This window comes from Neovison vison, chromosome 14, assembly GCF_020171115.1.
Source record: "Neovison vison isolate M4711 chromosome 14, ASM_NN_V1, whole genome shotgun sequence".
Classification (NCBI taxonomy): domain Eukaryota; kingdom Metazoa; phylum Chordata; class Mammalia; order Carnivora; family Mustelidae; genus Neogale; species Neogale vison.
Window position 1 is genome coordinate 763,223 of NC_058104.1, and position 13,697 is coordinate 776,919.

The 13,697-nt window shown below is 63.1% G+C and overlaps 2 protein-coding genes across 2 annotated transcripts; both read left to right on the forward strand.

Moving 5' to 3' along the window:
• Positions 1-1,154: 1,154 nt before the first annotated feature.
• Positions 1,155-2,646, forward strand: LOC122895530 (putative serine protease 29). The gene is made up of 5 exons (XM_044232979.1): positions 1,155-1,289; positions 1,449-1,629; positions 1,779-2,044; positions 2,236-2,399; positions 2,482-2,646. Exons 1-5 carry the CDS (start codon positions 1,232-1,234, stop codon positions 2,644-2,646), a joined length of 834 nt encoding a protein of 277 aa, XP_044088914.1. The 5' UTR covers positions 1,155-1,231.
• A 2,990-nt stretch (positions 2,647-5,636) lies between these two features.
• Positions 5,637-10,701, forward strand: LOC122896090 (mast cell tryptase-like). Its single transcript, XM_044234048.1, has 6 exons — positions 5,637-5,762; positions 6,011-6,059; positions 6,836-6,995; positions 8,848-9,122; positions 9,441-9,586; positions 10,430-10,701. Exons 1-6 carry the CDS (start codon positions 5,637-5,639, stop codon positions 10,622-10,624), a joined length of 951 nt encoding a protein of 316 aa, XP_044089983.1. The 3' UTR covers positions 10,625-10,701.
• The last annotated feature ends 2,996 nt before the right edge of the window (positions 10,702-13,697 follow it).

The following is a 13,697-nucleotide window of genomic DNA, read 5'->3' on the forward strand; positions in this document are numbered from 1 at the left end:
CTGCTGCTTGTTCCTGCCCCCGGCGTCACTCCCCGCGCTGTGGCGGCAGAGGCCGGAGGGTGTGAGGAACTGGCCGTCGGGACTGGCTCTGAATCGGGAAGATGCCGGGCCCCCGTGCTCCCTCCTTCCATGCCTCTAGATGGCCGTTTTCCCTCAGTGACACACGTCCTCCCTCATCTTTCTTCCCAGACGCTGGGCGCAAAGATTTCTCTGATGGGCTATCGGTCTCGGGCGTCCTTGGGAGACCCCAAGCCTCCCCTTGAAGGCTGGGGTGCGGGGCTTAGACCCTGCTCATTGATTCCAGGAGGACCTTGCCCCCTCCGCCTGCCCACACGCTGCCGTGTTTGGCGCGGGGCTCTCCAAGACTAGGGGCCTATGCACGCATGCTCTGTGGGGTCCCCTGGGCTCACTCTGTCCTCTTCATTGCCCTGTGCCCATGTGCCCTGGACAAACAGGGCTGGGCCGGGCCAGTCGGCACGGATCCCCTATCACGGCTCTTCATCCTCTGTCCCCATTGATGGGGAGTCCGGGTCGAGGTATGCTGTCTCCCCAGTGACCTTCCCCCTGGTTCCTGAAGCCCAGTGGCCCCAAGCCAATCCGAATCACTGTCACCATTGACCACAGGCGCTGTTCCGCGCTTGGAGCTCAGGAGACAGGAGCTCAGGGACAGGAGGCTCTGAATGGGGCTCGGGCGTCACCTTCCTGAGTCGCTCTTGGGGTAGGTGACACACAGTCTGCTCCTGACACGGGAGAGAGGGAGGGCCTGGCAGGGTATGGGGTGTGGGGGCCTGGGGGCTGCAGCCGGAGGCTGGTTGGCCCACTCAGGGTAGGGGCATGGGGCTGGAGACTCTCCCCAGGTGGGGAGGCCCCAGCAGACCCCGTAGGACATTGCACCTGCCCCGACAGGTCAGGCCAACACAGGGGAAGATGATGTGTCTGCAGTGGCTGAAAGGGGGGGTTTGGGGGCGGGCGGTAGGTGGGGAAGCACCCAGGCTGGGCCCGCCCTTCTTCCCCACCCTCCCCTCCAAGGGGATGGCTGACCCAGCTGCCTGCTTACTTCCTGTGGCCAAGAGATAAAGGGGCTCAGGAGGTCCCCAGAGCAGAGGCCCGAGGAGTCCTGGCAAGGTAAGGCTGCTGCCCCTCCCAGACGCCTGCAGAGGCTCCTGGCCCTCTCCGTCCCTGAGCCCAGGGCCTGAGTCCCAGCTGTCCCTCCCTGCCCTCTCCCCCTCAGATGCTGTGGCTGGCGCTTTCGACCTTCTTCTTGGGGAACTCCATTGCTGGCAGCCCAGGTGAGTCTTGACCCCATGGAACTCCTCCCTTCCCCAGAGACCCCTGGAACCTTGTGTCTAGTTCCAGCTGCTCGGGACCCCTCGGGGCGGGGGCTCAGCTCAGCCAGCTCCTCTGGCCACTCCAGGCGGGCTTCAGCGCCGCCCCTGTCTCTTCCTCAGCACCGGTCCCTGAGGGTGAGCGGGTGGGTATCATCGGCGGCGACAACGCCCCACAGGGGAAGTGGCCGTGGCAGGTCAGCCTGAGAGTCTACACTTACCACTGGGCCTCCTGGGTGCACATATGCGGTGGATCCCTCGTCCACCCGCGGTGGGTGCTGACTGCCGCCCACTGCATTTCCCGGTGAGTCCCCCACGCTGCTGTCCAGCTCTGGGTGGGACATGGAAGGAGAGTCAGGGCTTACGGGAGGACTCGGGTCTGGAATTGCCAAGGCTACCCCCCACGGTGGCTACCCCCGGGGGACCCACCTCTGTGGCTTCTTTTGACCCCAGGAAGGAGGCCGACCCTTCTGCCTACCGCATCCACGCCGGGGACGTGTACCTGTACGGTGGCAGGACACTGCTGAACGTGAGCCGTGTCATCGTCCACCCCAACTACATCTCCCCCGGCCTGGGCGCGGACATTGCCCTGCTCCAGCTGTCGGACTCTGTGGAAGGCACTGCTAACGTCAAGCCGGTCAGGCTCTCGTCGGCCCAGCTGGAGGTCATCCCGGAGGACCAGTGCTGGGTGACCGGCTGGGGCTCCATTGGGATGCACGGTGGGTCTGCGGTGGGGGCTGTCATCCCCGGGAACTCCTGGGGGGCGGAGGGTGGTGGGTTCCGGGAAGGAAAGGGAAGGGGCCACCGGCGCAGGGGTGGGGTCTCTGGCCTCATCTCCTGCCCACCCCAGCCCTCCCCTCGGGAGGGAGATCTGACCGCGCTGCCAGCCCCCCGTGGCTTCTCTCCCCAGAGCCGCTGCCGCCGCCTTACCGCCTGCAGCAGGTGGCAGTGCAGGTGGTGGAGAACGGCGTCTGCGACCAGCTGTACCACAACGCCTCCGAGCACCACCAGCTTGGGAAGATCATCCAGGATGACATGCTGTGTGCGGGCACCGAGGGCCGCGACTCCTGCTATGTGAGTCCCACCCCCACCCTGCCCAGCCCCTGCTGCGGGGGTGGGGGCGTGGGACCACTCAGTCCTCCCTCTCCTCCCGCAGGGGGACTCCGGGGGGCCCCTGGTCTGCAAGCTGAAGCGCATCTGGTACTTGGTGGGCGTGGTCAGCTGGGGCTACGGCTGTGGCCTGCGCAACATCCCCGGGGTCTACGCTCGCGTCCAGACCTACGAGCCGTGGATCACGCGGCAGATCCAGAGCGGCCCCTGACCCGGCCTGGGGCAGCGGCTCCCGCCTCCTCCTGGCACCTGCTGCTTCAACCCTGGCCCCCTGGCCCTGGCCTGGGCCCCACTTTCTCGTCTGCCCTTCTCCGTGTCCACAGCTTCCCAGACAGCTGGCGGATGGAGCAGGGAGATGCTGGGGAGCGGGGTGAGAGGCCACTGCGGTGAGGGCGCCTCATTCTGCTGTCTCTGTCCGATTAAAGAGCTTGAGGAATGACTGGAGTGTGGTCAGAGTCTTTGTGGGACGGGCTGACCACGGGCAACATGGCTTTCCAAGGGAGTATGTCCCCCAGCCCCGATGTGCAGAGGGCTGCCCTGGGGCGGTGTCCTTCCAGGCTTGGAGAGGGACAGCAAGGCTCTCAGTGCGGCTCCACTCCGGGGTCACAACCCCTAGCTCTGTCCTGCCCCGCAGGTCAGCATCTGGTACTGTGGGTGGTCCCAGAGGGGACTGATTTGAGTCCCAGGATTCGGTCTACTCACCCACCCATCCGTCTGTCCGTCTGACTTCTCTCGCAAGGCCTGTTCTCTGAATTAGCCAGTCACCATGCAAACATGACCTGGATCTGATGCGGGAGTCTCTCCCCATCCCGAGAGATGTCTGCTTGTTGGGTGAGAGCCTTCCCTGACCCTCCCAGGGTGCCCTCTCAGGTTGGCTCTGAGTTCCAGACGCTGGGCTCCGCAGGAAGAAATGCCCACAGGCAGTTGGGATCAGGGGGCAAGAGGAGGCCAGAACGTGGGTGTGCTTTCCTGGGCTGCCCCGGAGCAGGCCCCACGGCCACGACGGAGAAGTTTCTGGGCACTCACCTTGGCGGGGTGTTGGGAGCCACGCCAGGGACAAGTCACACCTTCCCCAGCCTTGCCCACGGTCCTGAGGAACTAGTGGCCTGAGTCCCATGGGGCCCCATCCTGTGCATCTGTAACATTCACGGCTCTAGGCATCGCGCAGAACTAGAAAGCTTTTCCACAGTAATTTCCACAATTACGAGTGTGTGCCCAGATGGAAACAGGAGCAGCTGTAGGTCTCCCTCAGTGGGGGAGCGAGCCGTGCGGATGTGTCCACTAACCCCTGTGAGATGAGTCTGAGCCTGGGGTGGTGAGATCGGTCAGTGCCCGGGAACTCCTGGACTCGGGTTGCAGGGATCTGCCGGCCTGCCGTGGGGACATGCCAAGGGGCCGAGGGGCCAATGCAGGACATTCCTGACCTTCGACGATGGGGGAGAGGCTGGGTCCACGGCAGCCAGCACGACTTGTAGGATCTGGGGTGTTTTTACTTCTTGGCCGTGACCTTCCAGACATCTGCATCTTCTGTTCAGAGGAACAACACGTCTGTAACCGGGAAACAAATTACGATTTTTATCACTAACACCAGAGAAATTTTCTGGTTGGGTTTTTAAACCACATAAGTGCAAGCTTGAGCCGCCCGATAAAGGGCTCCCGTGCAAAGGCCCTGGGGCTGGGGAGGGCATGGCTGAGCGGCTGTGGAGGGCTGTGGTGCCAGTTTGGTGGAGAAAAACACCCTGGACCTTGGGGCGCCCGGGTGGCTCACTGGCTTAAAGCCTCTGCCTTCAGCTCAGGTCATGATTCTAGGGTCCTGGGATCGAGCCCCGCATCGGGCTCTCTGCTCAGCAGGGACCCTGCTTCCCCCTCTCTCTCTGCCTGCCTCTCTACCTACTTGTGATCTCTGTCAAATAAATAAATAAAATCTTTAAAAAAACAAAACAAACACCCCAGAGCTCGATGGCAGGAGGGCGGGCAGTACTGGGAATGCACTCAAGGCACTGAGCTGTGTACTCGCCCTGGTCCAGGAGTGGAATCGATATTTCCTGCACGAAAACGTGCTCAAACACGCGAAGACCCGCGCGGGTGCCTGCATTTACAAGGGGCCCAGCGAGGGAGCCGAGGGCACAGTCTGAGCCAGATGGAGGGCTGCCCGCCCAGCACGGGCTGCTCTGTGAAGGGCCAGACCTCCCGGCCCATGGCTGCCCCACGCCCCCCAGGGCTGGCCCCTCTGCCTTCCACCTCCCCGGAAGGACAGCATTTTCGGGAAGCCAGAGGCCACGTGGGGCAGGGGCAGGAAGGGGAGTGGCTGCCAGAGATAAGACAGGCTCAGGTGTCTCCCGCCTCGCCAGAGTCAACAGGGACACAGAGTCAACAGGGATGCAGCTCCCGGAACTTCCCAGGCCTTCCTGCTCTGTGTTTGTTCTGCACGTGGACTAGGCAGATGCTGAAGGTCACTCTGGGCTGGACTTTTCACCTCAAATCCCACCTCAAATCCCACCTCAAATCCCACCCCGTTCCCTGAAGCCTGATCCCTGACCACTGGTGTGGCCTTGCCTTGCTGGGATGGCTGTGTCCCAGAGCCTGGGGCTGGGCCCCGGGGGGCCAGGGAGGGACCAGGCCCTCTTTCCCACGTGCAGGGCAGGAGACAGAGCTGACAGCAGGACCCTGAGAGGGCTGGCTGGGAGGGACAGCTGTGTGACCATGGTTGTGTGAAACCATTGCCCATCAGTGGGACCCAGCCAGCAGCCACAAGTAGGGAGTCCCCCAGGGAGGACGCCGGTGGTGTCGGGGACAATAACTTATCTTCAGGGGGGCCCTAGGGTCACTTCCTGGCAGAGGGGACAGGGCTCTAGCCTGATGGGAGCTACAGCCAGGGCAGGAGGGAGCAGCTCTGTGTCAGAGAGTGGGTCCCAGCCTGGGGCCTGGGTCTCGGCGATGGCACAGCCCACGTGGCAGGGACGGCTGACCTTCCTTATCTGTCCCTGGCAGGCAGTGAGGGGGTGGAGAGCTCTCCGGGGAACATCAGGAACCAAGCAATCACCTTGGCTGGCTGCCAGCACCTGGGGAACCCGGGATCCCTGTGCCCTCCATCCCTCTGCTTGACCCCCACCCTGACACCCCAGTGCAGCCCCCATACCAGCAGCCAGTGGCTTCCGTCCCTGCCCGGATGCATCCGGGACCGCCAGGGACAGGGCAGAGATGGGAGGCCAAGAGGGAGGGGCTGGTGTCGTTCCAGGCCAGCGGGACACCATACCAGAGTCAGGAGCCACCACGGCTCCCGGAGAACCTGGAGTCCCTGGCGGGCCGTGGCCGACGTCGGTCCTGGTGAGGAGGGGGCTGTGGGGAGCAGGAGGGGCGGGCGTTCCCTCTCCAGCCCCTGTCTGCCTGTGCTCATTCCCGGGGCGGGGGTGGTACGGACCCCCATAAGGGCAGGGTCACCGCCTGGGGGCCACCTGGTTCGTCCTCTCTGGAGCCCCCGGTCTTGGCTGTGGGGAGACCTGAGGGGAGGCTGGTCCCGCAGCCCCCCTGCCGGCTGGGCTTCCCACACCCTCCACCTCTGCCTCTGCCTGCAGATGCGGCTCCTCCTCGTGTTCCTCATGCTCCCGTTCCTGGGAGAAAGGGGTGAGTCCCCAGGCCAGAGCGCGCAGCTGCCTGGAATCTGAGCCTCTAACTGGGGGGACCCTGTCCACCCCCCCACCCGAGGCCTCCTGCAGCCACACGCACCCTCCACAGTCCCTCCCGGGTGAGGGAGGGGGACGCTCCATCCGGACCTTCCTTGGGGCCCCACAGCCTGCTCCAATGGGTCTGTGTGCGGGAACAGTCCCGGCCGTGTGCCCTGCTGTAACCATCAGCTCTCAGGGTCCTTTACCTTGGAGCAACTCCTCCGCGTGGGACTCAGGAGGACGTTGAGGTACGGGCTGGGAGACCGAGGCTTCCGGGCTGCCTCCCCCGCCCCCACCCCGGAGCCGGGCTGGGACCACAGGCAGGGCTTTCTGCCGACTAGTGTTGCTTATGCTTCAAAATCGTAGCCATGGAAACGCCATCAGGGGCAGGAAGACGGGAGGTCTGCCTCCTCCAACCCTGCGCCACCAGCCACCCTTGGGGGCTGCTGACGCCTCGATTACTTATGATTCAGATGAAAAAGTCTGGTCCCCAGTCCCAGGGACGCTTCCTTCCCGTGGCCAGGGGCCTGGCCCGCAATGACCCGCACTGGCCCGCACGCAGAGCAGGTGCACTGCCGTAGAGAGTTCCACTGGGCCGTGCTATCTGCGGTTCGGAGAGCTGACTGCGGGCTATGGCGTCCGCGCTGGAGGCGGGAGGAGGGCCCAGCTCTCCGCCCCGGACCTGGGTCCTGTTTTCCCAGAGGAGGCCAGCCGGTGACCCTGTCTCTCCACCAGGGAGCGGCTTCAGCCCGGAGGCCCGCATTGTCGGGGGTACAGCGGCTGTGCCCCGGCAGTGGCCCTGGCAGGTCAGCCTGCGTGACCGGGGCCAGCACGTCTGCGGGGGCAGTCTCATCAGCCACCAGTGGGTGCTGACCGCCGCCCACTGTGTCTCCAGGTGAGTCCGGCCTCCCCACACCGGGTGGCCCGGGCCGTGAGATGCCACGGGGCCGCGCACGGGGAAGTGGATCGTGGCTGTGGCATGGCACCTGGGCCCAGGTGGCTCAGAGCCCCGCGGCGGGGGCTGGACTACTTAGACGCCAGCTACTCCTTTCAAACTAGGAAAGAAAACACACTTTACTTATTTGAAGGTACTTGGAGGTCACGTACTTGTTTCCAGTTTTGGGGACTCTGGTTAAAGGCACAGCTTGAGACTGATCATCTCGATCTTTTCTCAGTGCGCGGTTCACGCTGCTGAGGGACCACCCCCTCTACCTGGGAACACCTCTGTCCTCCCAAACGGAAGCTCTGTGCCCATTAAGCTCTCAGGTCCCCCTCCTCGGCCCAGCACACCCCTCCACTTCCGTCTCCGTGGTTCTGATGACCGCAGGGACCTCATCGCAGCCAAATCCTACAGCCCATGTTCTCCGGAGTCTGGCCTATCGCACGGAGCGGAAGGTCTTCAAGGGTCAACCACATTATGGCAGCGAGTGTCAGAAATTCCCTCCTTCTATCGCTGGACGCTGCCCCGTTGTGTGCATGGGCTGCATTTAGTTGATTCATTCCTCCCTGTTTCAGCGATTGAGTCTTGCTGCCCAGCATGGGGCTGTGAGGAAGTAGAGAACATTCCAGAGCTAGATGCCACTTCATGATACTTGAAAACAAAAAGCAGACCGAAGCTATTGTAGAGCAATCGAGCACTGAATTCTATAAAAAGAGACTCCACAATCAAGGTGGGTCTCTCCCAGAGCTAAATTACAGGGTCAGCTTAACCTTAGCAGACACGATAATTAATTAGCAGACACCTGGCTGGTCCCAGGTGTCATTTTGCGGTAAATAAGCCTTTGCCATTTGGTGCTGGGGCTGTTCCTGGAATGTCCTCGGGAGATATCCAGTCCTGGAAATCATGACCCATGGCTACCAGGGGCTTCCTGCCCCAGTGCACAGGCCCAAGCACACTCAGGACAACCTCCGTAGGTAGACACTTTTACCCTCAGGTTCCAGGATGGGAAACTGAGGCACAGAGAGGTGAGTAGTTTGCTTGAGACCGTATGAATAGCAAAAGGCAGTTGAGGGATGTGGACCCCAAGGAAAGGGACACTGGGGTTAGCGGCAGTCCTGCTGGGACAGGTTAGCCCTCCGGGGCACAGGCCTTAGGCAGAGAGCACACGGCTCCCTGAGGACCTGCACTTTCAGCACAAGCTCCTGCTCTCCGCGCTTCCGAATGAGAGACACGCTGCCTGCTGCTGTCCCGGGTCCCCGCCCACCTGCTATCCTCAGATGCCGGGGAGGGGCCCTGCTGACACGTTCCATGAGTTCTGCAGCCCCCCAAACGCAGCTCCCCCAACTTGCACCCCTGCCTGCTCTGTGGGGTCACCACCCCTGCCCCTGCCGAGAATGTGGTCTCCGTGCCCACCACTCTGGCTCAGCCTGACCTGCTCCCCCAGAACCCTGACCCGCCATCTTGGCGCTGCGACCCCGCTGTCCCTCTGGCCCAGAAGAGCAGGACTGTGTCCGCTCTGTCCCCACAAGGACAGGCCCTGCCGCTGGGAAGGCTCGCCACAGCCCAAGGCTGAACTCCATCACCGGGAGCTGGACTTTACTCAGGAGTCTCTCCGGGCCAGACAGGACTTCTCGGGAACAAGGGCCCAGAGGGAGGCCCTGTGCTCCTGTGATCCGACTCGGAGGGCCAGGGCAGAGCAGAGGGTCCTTTAACGCCATGCCCCCATCCCAGTGGAGCTAGCGGGGTAAAGCCAAGCCACCAGCCTCCACCCTCTGAGCCCACCATGTCCTCTCTGCTTCCCACCCAGCTCCGCGAGTCTACAGGACCTGAGGGTCCAACTGGGAGAGGCTGCGCTGTACTCCCGTCCCCGGGGCTCCATCTCCGTGGCTGTCGTCCGCACCATCCAGCACCCCTCCTTTACTGGGGACGCCCTCCAGGGCAGTGACGTGGCTCTCGTGAAGCTGGCACGCCCCGTGCCCTTCTCCAGCACTATCAGACCCATCGCCCTGGCTCCACCAGGCTCTGACTTCCCTGCAGGCTCCCTCTGCTGGGTGACCGGCTGGGGGGACATCCAGCAGGACGGTGGGTGAGGGGCAAGGGGCTGGGGGCTCGGGGAGCTGGCCCGAGGGGAAGGCACTCCAGGGGCGGAGCGAGTCACCCCAGTCTCCTCTCTGAGCCTCACCTCATGGTAGAGGCTGGCCCAGGACTCATCCCGCACCACTCAGCCCTGCCTTGGTCCCGCATCCGCCTCCCCACTGGCAGGACAGGAACGTGGGCCCCAGGGACAGATGCCATGGAGCTGCTGCTCTGGGCTGTCCACAGGGAGCTGGCTGGGGGCTCGGCGGCTCACCACCGTGCGGCCCCTGACAGCACCTAAGCCGCTGTCCCTGTGTCCCACAGTGGCCCTGTCTGAGCCCCTCAGGCTGCAGGAGGTGGACGTGCGCGTGGTTGGCCTAGACAGCTGTCGTAGGCTCTACTACCCAGAGCCCATCACCAAGAACATGCTCTGCGCTGGTGACGTCCAGGGCCAAAAGGGATTCTGCGAGGTCAGTCCCGTCCAGCCCGCATCCCTGTCCCTGATGCACCGCAGGCTCTGGGAGAGTCACTGGACCTCCCCCACTCAGTTTCCCCAAAAGTGGCAGCAGAAGTAAGGGAGCGGAGCCCCCTCTTTCACAGGGAAACTGTGATGTACCTCCCTCCTCTGTACTTAGCCAAAGGCTCTGGTCACCTCCCTAACCCTAAGAGACCCTGGGAAGCAGGCTGGATCCTGGACTTGGGGCAGGGGTGGCATCTTCTGATCTAGCTCCCCGAGGCCGGGGACTTTCCTCACCCAAGGTAGAACAGTGTCTGGCTTGGAGCCGGACTTGACAGTATTTCTTGTAAGAATGAGTCCAGAGCCATCCTGACAAATAAAAGCAGAACACGCGGGCTCCAGCTGTCATAGGATGTGAGCAGGTGTGGCACGGGTGAGAGGGGCAGGGGTCCAGGACCAGAGACGCCAGTCGATCTGTAAGGGAGGCAGAGTGCATTGGAAGAAGCAGGCAGGCTTTGAGAGAATAACAACAGCAACCATAAAAAAGCGACTGCATCCCAGCACTGCTTTTACTAGCTGTGCAACCTTCAGCAAACTGTTTGACCTCTCTGAACCATTAAAAACAACAAAAAAAGGCCCCTAGAGCTGATAGCAGGCTGCAGGGAGGAACAGCTCCAAGATGGAAAGGTAGAGCGACCACGCCTGCTACCTGGAGGCCCAAGGGGACCTCCCCCTGCCTCCAGCATCCAACCCGCTCCCACGTGCTCCCTGACGTCAGCCTCAGTCTGAGAGCTCCCACCCCTGCTTCCCAGACCAGAGCCCCACTGCCCCTGTTTGTCATTCCTGTTTCCTTCAGGGCGACTCCGGGGGCCCCCTGGTCTGTCAGCTGCGGGGCAGGCGCTGGGTGCAGGCAGCGGTGGTGAGCTTCAGCAGGGGATGCGCTGAGCCCGGACTCCCGGGGGTGTATGCCCGGGTCTCTTCCTACTGGGCCTGGATCCAGCGCCACCTGCTCCCGTCCGGGCACTTTCGCAGGAACTTCCGCAGGGGCTGACTCCTCTTCTCTCATCTGCATTCTTCCACCTGTTTCCCACGTGCCCGAGCGCCCCTTCTCCCTTCCGTCCCGCTGGCTTTGCCCCTCGCGCTCAAACACCGCCGCCCGCCGCGCTCGGTACTCCCGCTCCCCACCCGGTCCCCACCCGCCCCCGAGCGGCCAGCTGACCTCCGGAGCCCAAGTGCCGGCTCTAGCGGAGAGAGAGAAGAGAGCGGGAGGCGGGCAGTCTGCCTGGCACCGGCTGAAGGATGAAAGCCAAGGGGGGCGTGGGGGCGGCCCGGGGCGGCCCCCGCCTGTCCGCGCGGAATAAATGCTTGGCTCCCTGCTCCTCCGGTCACTTCCTAACAACTGTGGGAGAGCGTTAGGACCGCGCTTGCCCCAGGCAGAGGCCGCGCGGGTGCGCTACGGGCGGGGGGCGTGGGCGGGGCCAGCGGGGGGTCGTCGGAGCCGGCTGGGGGTCGTCGGCTGGACCGGTGCGGGCGGGGCCGGCGTGCGCGGGGCCGGCCCTCCCGGAGACGCCCGGGGCTCCCGCCAGGCCGCAAGTCGAACCATTCTTTTCCGTCCTGTCGGCGTCTCTCTCTGCTCCAAGAGTATTCAGTTTGCGGCTTAACGCCGGGCTCCCTCGGGGCACGGGACACCCGCCGAGGGAGCTCACAGGCCGGGAGCCCGGGTCTCAGCCCCGCACGGCTGGAAGCCCCTCCCTCCTCGCTGCACCGCCTGCAGCCACGGCGCCGCCCCCGTCTTCGCCATAGCCCCGCCCACAGCGCGCGCGGCCCCGCCCCTCGACGCGGCCCCGCCCCGCTGAGCCCCGCCCCCCGCAACCCCGACCTCCAGCCGGCTCACAGCAGGGGGCGGAGGGGGTGGTCCGGCCGCAGAGGGACCCCGGCCCGGCAGGGGGCACACAGGCCCCTCCTGACTGGTCTGCGGGGCTGCGCGTCCGCCCCCTCCCATTGGCGGCTGAGAGGGAGGGGCTTGCTGGCTGGGGGTCGGCTCTCCCTCTCTCTCAAATAAATAAATAAATATGTATATTTTAAAGACTTCATCTGCTAGAGAGAAAGAGAGAGAGAGAGGGAGAGAGCAGACTCCCCGCTGAGCAGGGAGCCCCATTCCAGGACCCGGAGATCAGGACCTGAGCCAAAGGCAGACCCCTCACTGACTGAGCCACCCAGGCACCCCGACCAAATTCGTGTCCAAATCAATGGGTCAGACAAATGCATGAAATCAAGTAGCCGCCCCACAATCAAGTTTAGACACGGTTCCCTCTCTCCCTCTTTGCCCTCCTGTCTGCCGCACCCCCAGCAGAACAGTCCCATAGTGAGGCAGGACAGAGAAGGCATGTACCCTGAAGCCGTGGGCCTTTGTCCCCCCATGCATGCCCTCACCTGGCAATGAGTGGCCAGCTCAGGGACACAGACCACAGCACGACCAGGTCAGACCCAAGGTGCCCTGTGTGCAAACTGTGGCTTCCTCCTCAGCCAGGCAGGGGTGGGGATTGGTGCCCCCCACCTCCAGGAAGCCATCCCCAGACTCCCCGTCCCCACACCCGCCCCGGGCTCCTGTGGTCTCTGCAGCACATCAGATGGGCACAGCGCCCAGCTGCCTGGCTCAGTGTGGGCCCTTCCTAACGGTCCTCCATGTGGCCAGGGCCTCGTGACTGAACCGCTGAGCAGCCCTGGGAGGGCCCGGACTTGCCTGCACCTGACCTGGGTTTGAGAAGGAAACTCTGAAGACCATCTGTGGAGCCCCTCCATGTCCTCGACGCTGTGCCCTTTCTGTCCCCTTTGACAGGAGAGCAAACTGAGGCACAGGGAGGGGTGTTCTGTCCCTGCGTGCCTCCCTGCTCCGGCCCCCGGATGTCCTCCTGGGTGGGTGGGCTCTTCTGCTGCCCAGTGGATGTGGCTCATGCGGGCCTGTGCAGTGGCCCCTCAGTCGAGGAGGACCCCTCCTCCTTCTTCCCACCCTCACACTAGCTGCTCACTTGGCTCAGGCTGTCCTTTGACCTTGACCTTTCGTGGTCTGAGCTGGGCTTAGCTGTATCTGTGAACAGGAGCTGGGCTGTGTGGGTATGGTTTTCAGGGATACGGGACACCCCAGATGTAGGTTCACCCTCTGCCCTGCTCCCCTCCCCGGCCCCAGGGCTGCTCAGGTCTGCAGCTCTGGGCTTGAAGGAGCCTAATCCCTTCTTTCTGCACCTCCTCCCACCCTGTCCCCACTGAGCCTCGTGGGCTGAGGAGGGCTTGGACCTGCAAAGGTGAAGAAGGCTCCTGACTTGGTCCTAGAGCCTCACGTGACATGGAGATCAGTTCTAGAAGGATTAGAGGCAAACTTGTGTGTACACATGAATGAACAATAATTAAATCTGCAGTCTATAACTCAAACACCTCCAATTTTAAAAAGCAGACAAAACAGTTTTTAGCAACTGTGAAAACCAAAGCATAAAGGTGTTCATTCAGTTGAAAATCTCCAAATGCTGAGAAGAAGCCTAGAGCTCTATCTGACAAAGGAAGGGCTGAGCTGGAGGCGACAAGCCACTGACCGACACAGGGAAGCTCCCAGCTGCCCCAGAAAGGAGATGCACACAACTCTCGAACGGAAAGGGGGCCTCCCCGATGGCAGCGTGGGGGCTACAGGGGGTTCAGGGGCTGTGGGGTGGGGAGGTAGGCTGGAGGACCTGGTGACCAGTAGGTTCAGGGAAGAGGGAGGAGGTGGGGGGGTGGACAGATGGGGTGGGGGGCCAGGGTCTACGTGTGGACTGGGAGGTATCCTAGTCATCCAGAGCCTAGGGAGCCAACCATGCCCCCCTAGGCAGGTGTGTGTGTGTGTGTGTGTGTGTGTGTGTGAGAGAGAGAGAGAGAGAGAGGCTCATCCTCTGCTTGGCTCTATGCCCACCCTTGGGGCCTGGGGACACCCAGATGGGTATCTGGGTGGTGGGGACACGTGCCTGCCATAGGAGGGCCTTCCTTTGAATCGTCCACTCCCTTGACCCTGGATTGGAGGATGCAAGGCCCCTCCTCTGACCACATCCCAGCCAGGAAGGATAAATGGGCAGGGGAGAGGGGGCTGAGTTCACAGC